General features: G+C 51.4%; 1 protein-coding gene across 1 annotated transcript; it reads left to right on the top strand.

Moving 5' to 3' along the window:
- Positions 1-12380: 12380 nt before the first annotated feature.
- Positions 12381-13920, top strand: IUM83_01279 (Cytochrome P450 86A2; the record flags this gene model as incomplete). The annotated part of the gene is made up of 4 exons (XM_067925122.1): positions 12381-12968; positions 13045-13084; positions 13241-13383; positions 13459-13920. The coding sequence occupies 4 exons, from the start codon at positions 12381-12383 to the stop codon at positions 13918-13920; spliced, it is 1233 nt and encodes a 410-aa protein (XP_067797493.1).
- Positions 13921-16653: the final 2733 nt, after the last annotated feature.

Raw genomic sequence — 16653 nt, 5'->3', positions numbered from 1 at the left:
CGGGTAGTAGCTGTATCCGTATCCGTAGCTGTAGACGTCCTTGTCATAGCCATAGTAGTCGTCACCACGGCCGTAATAGTCCTTGCCGTAGCCGTAGTAGTCCTTGCCGTAGCCGTAGTAGTCCTTGTCGAAGCGATCCTTGCCGTAGTAGACGTCATAGTCGCCACCGTAGCCGTAGTCCTTGTAGTCACCATAGTCATAGTCGCCGTAGCCGCCACGGCGCTTGTGCTCGAAGTCATGCTTGCGGTCCTTGTCGTGGCCATAGTCGTCCTTGCGGTCGTTTTCGTAGTCATCTTTCTTGCCATGGTCGTCTCTCTTGCCATAGTCGTAGTCGGAGGACTCGCTGGCCTTGGCGTCTTCGAGGCGGCGACGGTAGTAGCGTGACCGGTTCTTGTCGTCATGGCGGTGTTTCTCATCATGGCGGTGCTTTTCGTCATGGAGGTGCTTTTCGTCATGGCGGTGCTTCTTCCGGTCGTCGTGGTCATGGTCGTGGCGATCACGGTCGTGGTGATCATGGTCGTGGTGGCGCGGGTAATGTCCGTAATCTTCCTTGCCGTCGTTCAAGCCGAGGTGGCGGCGCGGCGAGAGAGCCCGCGGGAGCGGCACGAGCATCGGTCGCGTGCAGGATGGACGCCGCGACGCACAGGCCGAGCACGGCGAGAACCTTGGAGTTCATTTTGGAGACGGAGGCCACGTGCACGATCGCTTGGTTTGGGGTTGGGTTGGGTTGGTGGTCGAGTGCTGGGCAGAAGGCAAAAAGGAAAGTGAGAGAGCGAGGACTTGGTCACTAGATGGGATGGCTAATGGCTAATGGCGGTGCATCGGAAGCCGTCACCACTCAGTCGTCTCTTGCGAGGTTGACGTGTGACAGCATGTGAAAGAACTACCATCAATCCAGCTGAGAAGAGGATATGTGTCACCGGAGTATTCTTCGCAGCAGGCTGCCAGCAGTCGGTAAATCATACGTCTGACACCCTAGCAATAGCAACATGCACAATAGAATGAATACCTTGCTTGCTCTTTTACTTCGAGCATGCGCGTCTTGTGCTGCCTACCGACCAAGGTTCATTTTCTTCTGGAGTTCCAAAATTCGTCGTAGTTTCTAGCTACTTCGAAGTACCTTTTCTTCGACGCCACATTTTCATGATATCGACGAGCTGATCATGACTTTTACTTCTTCTTCCTTTCAGAAGAAAGAGGCGCATCGATAGTTCTAGCGAGACGAAATTGGGGAGTGGGCTTCAGACCATTGCTTCGTCCTGCAGTAGCAACGATTGAACCTACTCACAAATCTTGCGCACGAAAATGAGGTAAACAAAAATTGAATTTGGCGAAACCGGAGCGGAAGAGAACATTTAGCGCGGCAATTCCCCAACGATACTTGTTCGTGAAAACTCGTTCAGTATAAACCTGATACCCACCAATTCATCAAACTAAAAGCAATACCATTCATCAAACTAAAAGCAACACATTTTCACACAAACAGTCACTTGAATTCATCGATTTCGGATTCATCGATTTCGGATTTCCCGATATTAGAGACCCTGCGACCTGAACGCGAACAACCAACCACGGTAGTGCTAACTATTTGAGCGGACGGTTTTGTCCACAAGCTTCCGTGAAGCGCCAACCACATCATTTGTTAGGAGTGAAAAATACTCGAGCACATCGAGCTCCGTTCTATCTACTTCAGCAGATGTAACGAAGTAGTAATTCTGACATCACTGCAAGATCGGAGCTCTTTAAGGTTGAGTTTGCAAAGAAAAAGAAATTGCATCGGTCGAATTGCTACAACTTCTGCCAATTGTTTTATAGACGCTACATGCTACATGGATCTACGCCACAATGCACTTGCCGCGGACTACCTCACCGCCCATCGACTACTTCCTTCTCACATACATACAAACAGCTTTCACCGCTCTTGGCTGACTCAGTTATTTGCCTTTGCCCTTCGACTTGTCCCCGGCGCCGGACTTGGCAGACCCCTTCGACGGTGCCTTGTTCTCACTATTCTCCTTCTCCACCACCGGCTTGGAGGCCACATTGATGGTGGTAGTCGGCACAGTCGAATCCACAGCAGCCTCCTGCTGGCCAGCGTCACCTGTGGACTCGAAACCGAAGCCAGGGTAACCATAGCCGTAGCCAGCGTAGCCGAAGTTTCCGGGGTAGCCATAGCCATAGCCATAACCATAGCCATTACCGTAGCCGAAGTCACCGCCATAGGACGAGTAGTAGTTTGGGTAGTAGCCGTAGTTGAAGCCCGACCCGTACGAGTAGTCCGGGTAGTAGCTGTATCCGTATCCGTAGCTGTAGACGTCCTTGTCATAGCCATAGTAGTCGTCACCACGGCCGTAATAGTCCTTGCCGTAGCCGTAGTAGTCCTTGCCGTAGCCGTAGTAGTCCTTGTCGAAGCGATCCTTGCCGTAGTAGACATCATAGTCGCCACCGTAGCCGTAGTCCTTGTAGTCACCATAGTCATAGTCGCCGTAGCCGCCACGGCGCTTGTGCTCGAAGTCATGCTTGCGGTCCTTGTCGTGGCCATAGTCGTCCTTGCGGTCGTTTTCGTAGTCATCTTTCTTGCCATGGTCGTCTCTCTTGCCATAGTCGTAGTCGGAGGACTCGCTGGCCTTGGCGTCTTCGAGGCGGCGACGGTAGTAGCGCGACCGGTTCTTGTCGTCATGGCGGTGTTTCTCATCATGGCGGTGCTTTTCGTCATGGAGGTGCTTTTCGTCATGGCGGTGCTTCTTCCGGTCGTCGTGGTCATGGTCGTGGCGATCACGGTCGTGGTGATCATGGTCGTGGTGGCGCGGGTAATGTCCGTAATCTTCCTTGCCGTCGTTCAAGCCGAGGTGGCGGCGCGGCGAGAGGCCCGCGGGAGCGGCACGAGCATCGGTCGCGTGCAGGATGGACGCCGCGACGCACAGGCCGAGCACGGCGAGAACCTTGGAGTTCATTTTGGAGACGGAGGCCACGTGCACGATCGCTTGGTTTGGGGTTGGGTTGGGTTGGTGGTCGAGTGCTGGGCAGAAGGCAAAAAGGAAAGTGAGAGAGCGAGGACTTGGTCACTAGATGGGATGGCTAATGGCTAATGGCGGTGCATCGGAAGCCGTCACCACTCAGTCGTCTCTTGCGAGGTTGACGTGTGACAGCATGTGAAAGAACTACCATCAATCCAGCTGAGAAGAGGATATGTGTCACCGGAGTATTCTTCGCAGCAGGCTGCCAGCAGTCGGTAAATCATACGTCTGACACCCTAGCAATAGCAACATGCACAATAGAATGAATACCCTGCTTGCTCTTTTACTTCGAGCATGCGCGTCTTGTGCTACCTACCGACCAAGGTTCATTTCTTCTGGAGTTCCAAAATTCGTCGTAGTTTCTAGCTACTTCGAAGTACCTTTTCTTCGACGCCACATTTTCACGATATCGACGAGCTGATCATGACTTTTACTTCTTCTTCCTTTCAGAAAAGGGGCGCATCGATAGTTCTAGCGAGACGAAATTGGGGAGTGAGCTTCAGACCATCGCTTCGTCCTGCAGTAGCAACGTTTGAACCTACTCACAAATCTTGCGCACGAAAATGAGGTAAACAAAAATTGAATTTGGTGAAACCGGAGCGGAAGAGAACATTTAGCGCGGCAATTCCCCAACGATACTTGTTCGTGAAAACTCGTTCAGTATAAACCTGATACCCACCAATTCATCAAACTAAAAGCAACACATTTTCACACAAACAGTCACTTGAATTCATCGATTTCGGATTTCCCGATATTAGAGACCCTGCGACCTGAACGCGAACAATCAACCACGGTAGTGCTAACTATTTGAGCGGACGGTTTTGTCCACAAGCTTCCGTGAAGCGCCAACCACATCATTTGTTAGGAGTGAAAAATACTCGAGCACATCGAGCTCCGTTCTATCTACTTCAGTAGATGTAACGAAGTAGTAATTCTGACATCACTGCAAGATCGGAGCTCTTTAAGATTGAGTATGCAAAGAAAAAGAAATTGCATCGGTCGAATTGCTACAACTTCTGCCAATTGTTTTATAGACGCTACATGCTACATGGATCTACGCCACAATGCACTTGCCGCGGACTACCTCACCGCCCATCGACTACTTCCTTCTCACATACATACAAACAGCTTTCACCGCTCTTGGCTGACTCAGTTATTTGCCTTTGCCCTTCGACTTGTCCCCGGCGCCGGACTTGGCAGACCCCTTCGACGGTGCCTTGTTCTCACTATTCTCCTTCTCCACCACCGGCTTGGAGGCCACATTGATGGTGGTAGTCGGCACAGTCGAATCCACAGCAGCCTCCTGCTGGCCAGCGTCACCTGTGGACTCGAAACCGAAGCCAGGGTAACCATAGCCGTAGCCAGCGTAGCCGAAGTTTCCGGGGTAGCCATAGCCATAGCCATAACCATAGCCATTACCGTAGCCGAAGTCACCGCCATAGGACGAGTAGTAGTTTGGGTAGTAGCCGTAGTTGAAGCCCGCCCCGTACGAGTAGTCCGGGTAGTAGCTGTATCCGTATCCGTAGCTATAGACGTCCTTGTCATAGCCATAGTAGTCGTCACCACGGCCGTAATAGTCCTTCCCGCCGTAGTAGTCCTTGCCGTAGCCGTAGTCCTTGTAGTCATCATAGTCATAGTCGCCGTAGCCGCTACGGCGCTTGTGCTCGAAGTCATGCTTGCGGTCCTTGTCGTGACCATAGTCGTCCTTGCGGTCGTTTTCGTAGTCATCTTTCTTGCCATGGTTGTCTCTCTTGCCATAGTCGTAGTCGGAGGACTCGCTGGCCTTGGCGTCTTCGAGGCGGCGACGGTAGTAGCGCGACCGGTTCTTGTCGTCATGGCGGTGTTTCTCATCATGGCGGTGCTTTTCGTCATGGAGGTGCTTTTCGTCATGGCGGTGCTTCTTCCGGTCGTCGTGGTCATGGTCGTGGCGATCACGGTCGTGGTGATCATGGTCGTGGTGGCGCGGGTAATGCCCGTAATCTTCCTTGCCGTCGTTCAAGCCGAGGTGGCGGCGCGGCGAGAGGCCCGCGGGAGCGGCACGAGCATCGGTCGCGTGCAGGATGGACGCCGCGACGCACAGGCCGAGCACGGCGAGAACCTTGGAGTTCATTTTGGAGACGGAGGCCACGTGCACGATCGCTTGGTTTGGGGTTGGGTTGGGTTGGTGGTCGAGTGCTGGGCAGAAGGCAAAAAGGAAAGTGAGAGAGCGAGGACTTGGTCACTAGATGGGATGGCTAATGGCTAATGGCGGTGCATCGGAAGCCGTCACCACTCAGTCGTCTCTTGCGAGGTTGACGTGTGACAGCATGTGAAAGAACTACCATCAATCCAGCTGAGAAGAGGATATGTGTCACCGGAGTATTCTTCGCAGCAGGCTGCCAGCAGTCGGTAAATCATACGTCTGACACCCTAGCAATAGCAACATGCACAATAGAATGAATACCCTGCTTGCTCTTTTACTTCGAGCATGCGCGTCTTGTGCTACCTACCGACCAAGGTTCATTTCTTCTGGAGTTCCAAAATTCGTCGTAGTTTCTAGCTACTTCGAAGTACCTTTTCTTCGACGCCACATTTTCACGATATCGACGAGCTGATCATGACTTTTACTTCTTCTTCCTTTCAGAAAAGGGGCGCATCGATAGTTCTAGCGAGACGAAATTGGGGAGTGAGCTTCAGACCATCGCTTCGTCCTGCAGTAGCAACGTTTGAACCTACTCACAAATCTTGCGCACGAAAATGAGGTAAACAAAAATTGAATTTGGTGAAACCGGAGCGGAAGAGAACATTTAGCGCGGCAATTCCCCAACGATACTTGTTCGTGAAAACTCGTTCAGTAGAAACCTGATACCCACCAATTCATCAAACTAAAAGCAACACATTTTCACACAAACAGTCACTTGAATTCATCGATTTCGGATTCCCGGATAGTAGAGACCCTGCGACCTGAACGCGAACAATCAACCACGGTAGTGCTAACTATTTGAGCGGACGGTTTTGTCCACAAGCTTCCGTGAAGCGCCAACCACATCATTTGTTAGGAGTGAAAAATACTCGAGCACATCGAGCTCCGTTCTATCTACTTCAGTAGATGTAACGAAGTAGTAATTCTGACATCACTGCATGATCGGAGCTCTTTAAGGTTGAGTTTGCAAAGAAAAAGAAATTGCATCGGTCGAATTGCTACAACTTCTGCCAATTGTTTTATAGACGCTACATGCTACATGTATCTACGCCACAATGCACTTGCCGCGGACTACCTCACCGCCCATCAACTACTTCCTTCTCACATACATACAAACAGCTTTCACCGCTCTTGGCTGACTCAGTTATTTGCCTTTGCCCTTCGACTTGTCCCCGGCGCCGGACTTGGCAGACCCCTTCGACGGTGCCTTGTTCTCACTATTCTCCTTCTCCACCACCGGCTTGGAGGCCACATCGGTGGTGGTAGTCGGCACAGTCGAATCCACAGCAGTCTCCTGCTGGCCAGCGTCACCTGTGGACTCGAAGCCGAAGCCAGGGTAACCATAGCCGTAGCCAGCGTAGCCGAAGTTTCCGGGGTAGCCATAGCCATAGCCATAACCATAGCCATTACCGTAGCCGAAGTCACCGCCATAGGACGAGTAGTAGTTTGGGTAGTAGCCGTAGTTGAAGCCCGCCCCGTACGAGTAGTCCGGGTAGTAGCTGTATCCGTATCCGTAGCTGTAGACGTCCTTGTCATAGCCATAGTAGTCGTCACCACGGCCGTAATAGTCCTTCCCGCCGTAGTAGTCCTTGCCGTAGCCGTAGTCCTTGTAGTCATCATAGTCATAGTCGCCGTAGCCGCTACGGCGCTTGTGCTCGAAGTCATGCTTGCGGTCCTTGTCGTGACCATAGTCGTCCTTGCGGTCGTTTTCGTAGTCATCTTTCTTGCCATGGTTGTCTCTCTTGCCATAGTCGTAGTCGGAGGACTCGCTGGCCTTGGCGTCTTCGAGGCGGCGACGGTAGTAGCGCGACCGGTTCTTGTCGTCATGGCGGTGTTTCTCATCATGGCGGTGCTTTTCGTCATGGCGGTGCTTCTTCCGGTCGTCGTGGTCATGGTCGTGGCGATCACGGTCGTGGTGATCATGGTCGTGGTGGCGCGGGTAATGTCCGTAATCTTCCTTGCCGTCGTTCAAGCCGAGGTGGCGGCGCGGCGAGAGGCCCGCGGGAGCGGCACGAGCATCGGTCGCGTGCAGGATGGACGCCGCGACGCACAGGCCGAGCACGGCGAGAACCTTGGAGTTCATTTTGGAGACGGAGGCCACGTGCACGATCGCTTGGTTTGGGGTTGGGTTGGGTTGGTGGTCGAGTGCTGGGCAGAAGGCAAAAAGGAAAGTGAGAGAGCGAGGACTTGGTCACTAGATGGGATGGCTAATGGCTAATGGCGGTGCATCGGAAGCCGTCACCACTCAGTCGTCTCTTGCGAGGTTGACGTGTGACAGCATGTGAAAGAACTACCATCAATCCAGCTGAGAAGAGGATATGTGTCACCGGAGTATTCTTCGCAGCAGGCTGCCAGCAGTCGGTAAATCATACGTCTGACACCCTAGCAATAGCAACATGCACAATAGAATGAATACCCTGCTTGCTCTTTTACTTCGAGCATGCGCGTCTTGTGCTACCTACCGACCAAGGTTCATTTCTTCTGGAGTTCCAAAATTCGTCGTAGTTTCTAGCTACTTCGAAGTACCTTTTCTTCGACGCCACATTTTCACGATATCGACGAGCTGATCATGACTTTTACTTCTTCTTCCTTTCAGAAAAGGGGCGCATCGATAGTTCTAGCGAGACGAAATTGGGGAGTGAGCTTCAGACCATCGCTTCGTCCTGCAGTAGCAACGTTTGAACCTACTCACAAATCTTGCGCACGAAAATGAGGTAAACAAAAATTGAATTTGGTGAAACCGGAGCGGAAGAGAACATTTAGCGCGGCAATTCCCCAACGATACTTGTTCGTGAAAACTCGTTCAGTAGAAACCTGATACCCACCAATTCATCAAACTAAAAGCAACACATTTTCACACAAACAGTCACTTGAATTCATCGATTTCGGATTTCCCGATATTAGAGACCCTGCGACCTGAACGCGAACAATCAACCACGGTAGTGCTAACTATTTGAGCGGACGGTTTTGTCCACAAGCTTCCGTGAAGCGCCAACCACATCATTTGTTAGGAGTGAAAATACTCGAGCACATCGAGCTCCGTTCTATCTACTTCAGTAGACGTAACGAAGTAGTAATTCTGACATCACTGCAAGATCGGAGCTCTTTAAGATTGAGTATGCAAAGAAAAAGAAATTGCATCGGTCGAATTGCTACAACTTCTGCCAATTGTTTTATAGACGCTACATGCTACATGGATCTACGCCACAATGCACTTGCCGCGGACTACCTCACCGCCCAACGACTACTTCCTTCTCACATACATACAAACAGCTTTCACCGCTCTTGGCTGACTCAGTTATTTGCCTTTGCCCTTCGACTTGTCCCCGGCGCCGGACTTGGCAGACCCCTTCGACGGTGCCTTGTTCTCACTATTCTCCTTCTCCACCACCGGCTTGGAGGCCACATCGGTGGTGGTAGTCGGCACAGTCGAATCCACACCAGCCTCCTGCTGGCCAGCGTCACCTGTGGACTCGAAGCCGAAGCCAGGGTAACCATAGCCGTAGCCAGCGTAGCCGAAGTTTCCGGGGTAGCCATAGCCATAGCCATAACCATAGCCATTACCGTAGCCGAAGTCACCGCCATAGGACGAGTAGTAGTTTGGGTAGTAGCCGTAGTTGAAGCCCGACCCGTACGAGTAGTCCGGGTAGTAGCTGTATCCGTATCCGTAGCTGTAGACGTCCTTGTCATAGCCATAGTAGTCGTCACCACGGCCGTAATAGTCCTTGCCGTAGCCGTAGTAATCGTCACCACGGCTGTAATAGTCACCACCGTAGCCGTAGTAGTCCTTGTCGAAGCGATCCTTGCCGTAGTAGACGTCATAGTCGCCACCGTAGCCGTAGTCCTTGTAGTCATCATAGTCATAGTCGCCGTAGCCGCCACAACGCTTGTGCTCGAAGTCATGCTTGCGGTCCTTGTCGTGGCCATAGTCGTCCTTGCGGTCGTTTTCGTAGTCATCTTTCTTGCCATGGTCGTTTCTCTTGCCATAGTCGTAGTCGGAGGACTCGCTGGCCTTGGCGTCTTCGAGGCGGCGACGGTAGTAGCGCGACCGGTTCTTGTCGTCATGGCGGTGTTTCTCATCATGGCGGTGCCTTTCGTCATGGCGGTGCTCCTTCCGGTCGTCGTGGTCATGGTCGTGGCGATCACGGTCGTGGTGATCGTGGTCGTGGTGATCATGGTCGTGGTGGCGCGGGTAATGTCCGTAATCTTCCTTGCCGTCGTTCAAGCCGAGGTGGCGGCGCGGCGAGAGGCCCGCGGGAGCGGCACGAGCATCGGTCGCGTGCAGGATGGACGCCGCGACGCACAGGCCGAGCACGGCGAGAACCTTGGAGTTCATTTTGGAGACGGAGGCCACGTGCACGATCGCTTGGTTTGGGGTTGGGCTGGGTTGGTGGTCGAGTGCTGGGCAGAAGGCAAAAAGGAAAGTGAGAGAGCGAGGACTTGGTCACTAGATGGGATGGCTAATGGCTAATGGCGGTGCATCGGAAGCCGTCACCACTCAGTCGTCTCTTGCGAGGTTGACGTGTGACAGCATGTGAAAGAACTACCATCAATCCAGCTGAGAAGAGGATATGTGTCACCGGAGTATTCTTCGCAGCAGGCTGCCAGCAGTCGGTAAATCATACGTCTGACACCCTAGCAATAGCAACATGCGCAATAGAATGAATACCCTGCTTGCTCTTTTACTTCGAGCATGCGCGTCTTGTGCTACCTACCGACCAAGATTCGTGCATGTAGCGTCGATAAAACAATTGGCAGAAGTTGTAGCAATTCGACCGATGCAATTTCTTTTTCTTTGCATACTCAATCTTAAAGAGCTCCGATCTTGCAGTGATGTCAGAATTACTACTTCGTTACATCTACTGAAGTAGATAGAACGGAGCTCGATGTGCTCGAGTATTTTTCACTCCTAACAAATGATGTGGTTGGCGCTTCACGGAAGCTTGTGGACAAAACCGTCCGCTCAAATAGTTAGCACTACCGTGGTTGGTTGTTCGCGTTCAGGTCGCAGGGTCTCTAATATCGGGAAATCCGAAATCGATGAATTCAAGTGACTGTTTGTGTGAAAATGTGTTGCTTTTAGTTTGATGAATTGGTGGGTATCAGGTTTATACTGAACGAGTTTTCACGAACAAGTATCGTTGGGGAATTGCCGCGCTAAATGTTCTCTTCCGCTCCGGTTTCGCCAAATTCAATTTTGTTTACATCATTTTCGTGCGCAAGATTTGTGAGTAGGTTCAATCGTTGCTACTGCAGGACGAAGCGATGGTCTGAAGCCCACTCCCCAATTTCGTCTCGCTAGAACTATCGATGCGCCTCTTTCTTCTGAAAGGAAGAAGAAGTAAAAGTCATGATCAGCTCGTCGATATCATGAAAATGTGGCGTCGAAGAAAAGGTACTTCGAAGTAGCTAGAAACTACGACGAATTTTGGAACTCCAGAAGAAAATGAACCTTGGTCGGTAGGCAGCACAAGACGCGCATGCTCGAAGTAAAAGAGCAAGCAAGGTATTCATTCTATTGTGCATGTTGCTATTGCTAGGGTGTCAGACGTATGATTTACCGACTGCTGGCAGCCTGCTGCGAAGAATACTCCGGTGACACATATCCTCTTCTCAGCTGGATTGATGGTAGTTCTTTCACATGCTGTCACACGTCAACCTCGCAAGAGACGACTGAGTGGTGACGGCTTCCGATGCACCGCCATTAGCCATTAGCCATCCCATCTAGTGACCAAGTCCTCGCTCTCTCACTTTCCTTTTTGTCTTCTGCCCAGCACTCGACCACCAACCCAACCCAACCCAACCCCAAACCAAGCGATCGTGCACGTGGCCTCCGTCTCCAAAATGAACTCCAAGGTTCTCGCCGTGCTCGGCCTGTGCGTCGCGGCGTCCATCCTGCACGCGACCGATGCTCGTGCCGCTCCCGCGGGCCTCTCGCCGCGCCGCCACCTCGGCTTGAACGACGGCAAGGAAGATTACGGACATTACCCGCGCCACCACGACCATGATCACCACGACCACGATCACCACGACCTTGACCACGTCGACCGGAAGGAGCACCTCCATGACGAAAAGCACCGCCATGATGAGAAACACCGCCATGACGACAAGAACCGGTCGCGCTACTACCGTCGCCGCCTCGAAGACGCCAAGGCCAGCGAGTACCCCGACTACGACTATGGCAAGAGAGACGACCATGGCAAGAAAGATGACTACGAAAACGACCGCAAGGACGACTATGGCCACGACAAGGACCGCAAGCATGACTTCGAGCACAAGCGCCGTGGCGGCTACGGCGACTATGACTATGATGACTACAAGGACTACGGCTACGGTGGCGACTATGACGTCTACTACGGCAAGGATCGCTTCGACAAGGACTACTACGGCTACGGCAAGGACTACTACGGCTACGGCAAGGACTATTACGGCCGTGGTGACGACTACTATGGCTATGACAAGGACGTCTACAGCTACGGATACGGATACAGCTACTACCCGGACTACTCGTACGGGTCGGGCTTCAACTACGGCTACTACCCAAACTACTACTCGTCCTATGGCGGTGACTTCGGCTACGGTAATGGCTATGGTTATGGCTATGGCTATGGCTACCCCGGAAACTTCGGCTACGCTGGCTACGGCTATGGTTACCCTGGCTTCGGCTTCGAGTCTACAGGTGACGCTGGCCAGCAGGAGGCTGCTGTGGATTCGACTGTGCCGACTACCACCACCGATGTGGCCTCCAAGCCGGTGGTGGAGAAGTAGAATACTGAGAACAAGGCACCGTCGAAGGGGTCTGCCAAGTCCGGCGCCGGGGACAAGTCGAAGGTCAACGGCAAATAACTGAGTCAGCCAAGAGCGGTGCAAGCTGTTTGTATGTATGTGAGAAGGAAGTAGTCGATGGGCGGTGAGGTAGTCCGCGGCAAGTGCATTGTGGCGTAGATACATGTAGCATGTAGCGTCTATACAACAATTGGCAGAAGTTGTAGCAATACGACGCTAATGGATGAGATTTTTCCAATCTAATCTACTTTATGGTTTTGTGGTTTGATGACAACGTATCGCTTCTCGTTGAAGCTGCCGCCCCATGTTTACCAGCCGCTCGAAACGCGTTTACGCGACGCGCGGGTTGGTTTGTCAGAGCGATTTGCCCACTTGGACTTGCCACTTGCGTTCCCATGTCATTCGAGCTGTTTGACGATTCCGCGGTCGTCGAGGCCGCTTTGCACTTTGTGGACGAATACGTCGAGGGAACCGACGACGAGGCCGCTTTCACGCTCGCTCTGGACGGTCTCCCGTCGTCAGATGAACTGCAGGTCGCTCTCGATCCTCAAACAACGTCGAAGCAGCAGTCGAAAGACTCCACAAAGACCTCCTCCAAATCTACTGTGTCGAAGCCTAAAAGACCACCAACTTACAACCCGAATCGGGCTCGGGAGCAGCAGCGCAAGGAGCTGCAGTACCTCCGACAAGTGGTCATGGAGCTAGAGCAGGAGATCAAGGTGCTGCAGAGCACTCGTCGACCAAAACCTTTCGGGGAATTGGAGGGTGATAATGGTGGCGAGGGGGATACTGGTGAAGTAGGTGAAGTGTCTGCATCGTCGGGATTTCGGGCCCCCGACGTGTGGAAGGAGATGGCGAATCACCAGCTGCAGCAGAGATTCAAGTCCGAGCAGGAGAACCGCCGACTGAAGGCGGTACTGGAAGGCCAGATCAAGATCGGCAAGAGTCTGGCCAAGCTGGTCGAGGCCACGTCGACCACGCAGGTAGGAGCTCATTCATTTCTATATTCTGGAAGTTTTTTTTTTAATCTTGTGCTAACGTTGATGTTGTGTTTTGCAGCCGATCGAGTCGTGTTTGTATGGCCCTCAACGAACGAGACGTATATACGCCTCCGCTCCGGATCGCACCGGTCCAGGAATGTTTGCAGAGCTCATGGCTGGGGTAGACGATTCGTACCGAGAGCTGGACGACGTGTTCCGCGCCAATGGACTTGGAGAAATGTATTCGTCATGCAACGATGCCAAAATGCATGTAGGATCTGATGGCGTGTACATGGAGATGTCTGCCAACAAGGTTCTTCCGTTCGACGTGGCGTCGACGGGCACTGCTACGTGGCAATACTTTGCCAAGTCGATGGAGCACATGCCCTTCCGCTGCTTTTACCAGACAGACCCGCAGGTAAGATTAAGCGTTGGTTATTGACTAAAGGAAGCGTGTCTAATAAGTGTTACGTCTACTGCGATGTTGTGATAGAATCCGGAAGCAATGGACGACACGATCGTCGAAAGCTTCGGTTTGGAGTTGCATGTGAAAAGGATGAGAGCAAATTTCCGCGTCAAGCAGATCTTGCGACGCTATGTGGAAGAAGACCGCGTGGTGATTGTGTGGCGATCATTCATTGATCCCTTCGAGCTCTCGGGCACTCCACTGCGCGGAGCAGAATTCCTAGAGAAAGGCTACATTGTAGTCCGCCGTCCGCGAAGCATGGCCGAGAATTTTGCGTTGCTGCAAACGTGCTATCTCGTCCACCCGAAGACCCCCGTGCTCTCTTTGTCGGAGGTCGGTACCATCACTAGCGCCCTGACAGATTTTAAACTAAGCAGAACGGCAGCCAACATTGCTGCGAGACATCAAATGATCGAGAACACCCTGTTCGACGAGACCACGAGACGCCCAGGCGCCGAGTGCCTTATGCTAGAGGGATCAGGCTGGTAGTAGGTCAGGACGATGAGCACAATTCGCAAAGGGCGGTGATATAATTACACAGCAACAAAAGCTGAATGTTGAAACAAACCCAGCTACTTTTTTCTTCTTGTGGGGGTATCTAACTCCGCAGACAATGTCTGTCATGACAAACATGTCATGATCGTGAATTTTACCTCGAAGAGGAGGGGTAGATCGTCAATGCTTGTACTGAAAGTTTAGTAACACACGATCTTCAGATAGGTATGCAAACCTGCAACGTAGATCACTCCCGTCGTGGGAAAAAAACCTTGAGCTATTTAATGAGCTCCGGAGCTGCTATTATTTGTATTTCGTTTTCAAAGCTCATGGCACTGTTATTCAATGATTAAGTGGATATTATAATGTGTTTTGGATCTGTTGGAGGCCAGGATTATTAAGAACACAACAACAAATGAAGATGATTCGGTCCCGACGAGTGCCCCGATCGAGATTGACGGACCAGCACTAATGTTGCTTCCTATCCAAGTAAAAGTTCCATCACTCACTACACTGACGTTGAGATCAGCACTGGAGTCTGATCATTCGGTTTCTCGTGTGCCAAGCGAGAACACTCTGTGTCGCATAGTAGCCATGGCAATACACTTTTCATACGTCTCTCATCCGTTCCTTACGAATCTTTTTTCGTCCTCGACGTATCTTCCCTATGTGCTTCCAGATGATGTCAAAATCCTGGGACGAATCCTGGACCATATCATATAAATACAGGATCTATAATACTGGTTGCCAATTGGTTTCACCATATGGAGCATCAGATCAACTATACAGTGTCCGAGAAAATTTTCGTCGTTGCTTCAATAACGGCTTTTGTGTTGATTCGATAACGTATTTTGTGTTGACTAAATACAGATGTCCCTGTCAAAATACGCGATGGCTGCAAATAGGCGAATTGAAAGGAAATTAGGGATAGATTGTTCAGAATACTATTACTCGCATATTACGTGAGCGGATATGACAGGATATCTAAAGAATAGGATGCACTTATTATGCCTTTTTGGACTTGTCTTGACGTTGCATTCGGTAAAGGTGCCTCGAATGCTGGACCAGCTTCGCTGGCTCTGCCAACCGGCCGAATAAAAAACTTACACCGTTTCGCTGCAGAGGTTGACACGGCCACTCTCTCGGCTCGACACAGGTAGGTAAGTTCAGTGCTCATTTCTCATTTTTTCGAGTCACCCCCACTAAACGATCCGACCAGTCAAGCCCCATGAATGTCAAGTCTTACTTCGTTGTTGCCCTCGCTGCAGCGATTGCTCCTGCCGTTCCAGTCAACGCCGTCCCATCCTGCACCCAGTTCAGTTGGTGCCAGAATGTCGGGGCCACTAATAACCTATCTGCCTGCTGCGCGAATGGCCGCGCCCTCACCTTCGAGGAGTGCTGTAAGGCAAGCTGCTTGTACAATAGCCCTTGCCGCCAATAGGTTATCTCCCAAGAACGGATTGCCTCCTACGTTGTTGCTGTCAATACTCTGCCGAGATAATACACCAACCGTGTCTTCAATGCGATGTTGTTTCTGTACTGTTCCGTGGACATGGGCTGCAAGTAGGCATTAATATAAATGCTTATCTTTTTGTAAAAGCGTGAAATCTCCACGGTGAAAATAATATCGCGCAACTCCACCTCTATGTGATCCCGAACAGAATGAGCTGGTAGAAAAAAATCACGAATGCTTCCGCCTGAGACAAAATACCGACTTGCAACATCTCTCTCGTCGGGGCTCGGAGTATTTAGCCAGATCCTCGAGGCCAACTTGCCTCCTGTACCGCACCAGGCAGTTCACCTGTTTGGACCCGCCACGACCCATATCTGAAATCACCCCCGGAGCTGCCAGCACTGTAGACAGGTTGATCCAGTTCTATTCTTGAGCTGTCTCTGTGTCAAATAGGTACGATTTCTTTCGTAGCGATCATTATGGAGAGATGATGCTCTTCTGCGCATTCGTCGGAGAGGAAAATCGACTGTTCTGTATCATCTTCGACGAAAACAAGCCTTGAAAGACGCGATGGAATCGAAGAAATCAGAGACTGGTGGGCGATGCTAGAAGTCTACAGCTTTTCGTGACGAAGAAATCAAGCGGCCAGCGGATGGAACGTGAGAGAGCAAAAGATGTTCCTCTTGGTAATTATGGGCTTCCGCTACGTCTGATGACTATGGATCCCTTGCAACAGATCAAAAACGCCATTCATTTTGAGAGGGGTTGAATGTTCGGTGAAAGGCAGGTTCACGTGCTGGTACTCCAAGGCAGTTAGTTGGATTACGTTCAGAACTTGTTAAGAACGATATGCATGGCGCCTTGCCGCAACCTGAAGAGTTGTTGAATTTGTTCAAGTGGAGTGACGATGATTACGGAGAAGTGAAGGACATTCGCGCCCTTGAAGATATCGCGGGTTCCAGATTTTACGTGCGCAAAGAGATCCTGTGTGTGTTGGAGCATTCAAGAAGGGAACCGAGCGTAAAGTCGAAGAAGCTGTTCATTTCCGTGGGGAACCCAGGAACAGGTAAGAGCTGCATTTTGGCTCTGATCAGTTTCTACTTAGCAACCGTACAAAAGGTGTCGGTTGTGAGGCACCGCTGTGATAATACCGGGGACGACATCCTGCCTGTTTGTTACGCGTTTGTTTGACGAAGGCAAGTTCTACGAGTGGACCGACGTAGACTGCGAGGTGTATAAGGCGCTGCGTGTGAATGGCAGGACTGTTTTCCCCG

The sequence above is a fragment of the Phytophthora cinnamomi genome (genome assembly GCF_018691715.1).
Source record: "Phytophthora cinnamomi strain GKB4 chromosome Unknown Contig14, whole genome shotgun sequence".
Lineage (NCBI taxonomy): Eukaryota > Oomycota > Peronosporomycetes > Peronosporales > Peronosporaceae > Phytophthora > Phytophthora cinnamomi.
Note: the sequence above shows the minus strand (reverse complement) of the source record. Positions and strands in the feature narration are given on the sequence as shown.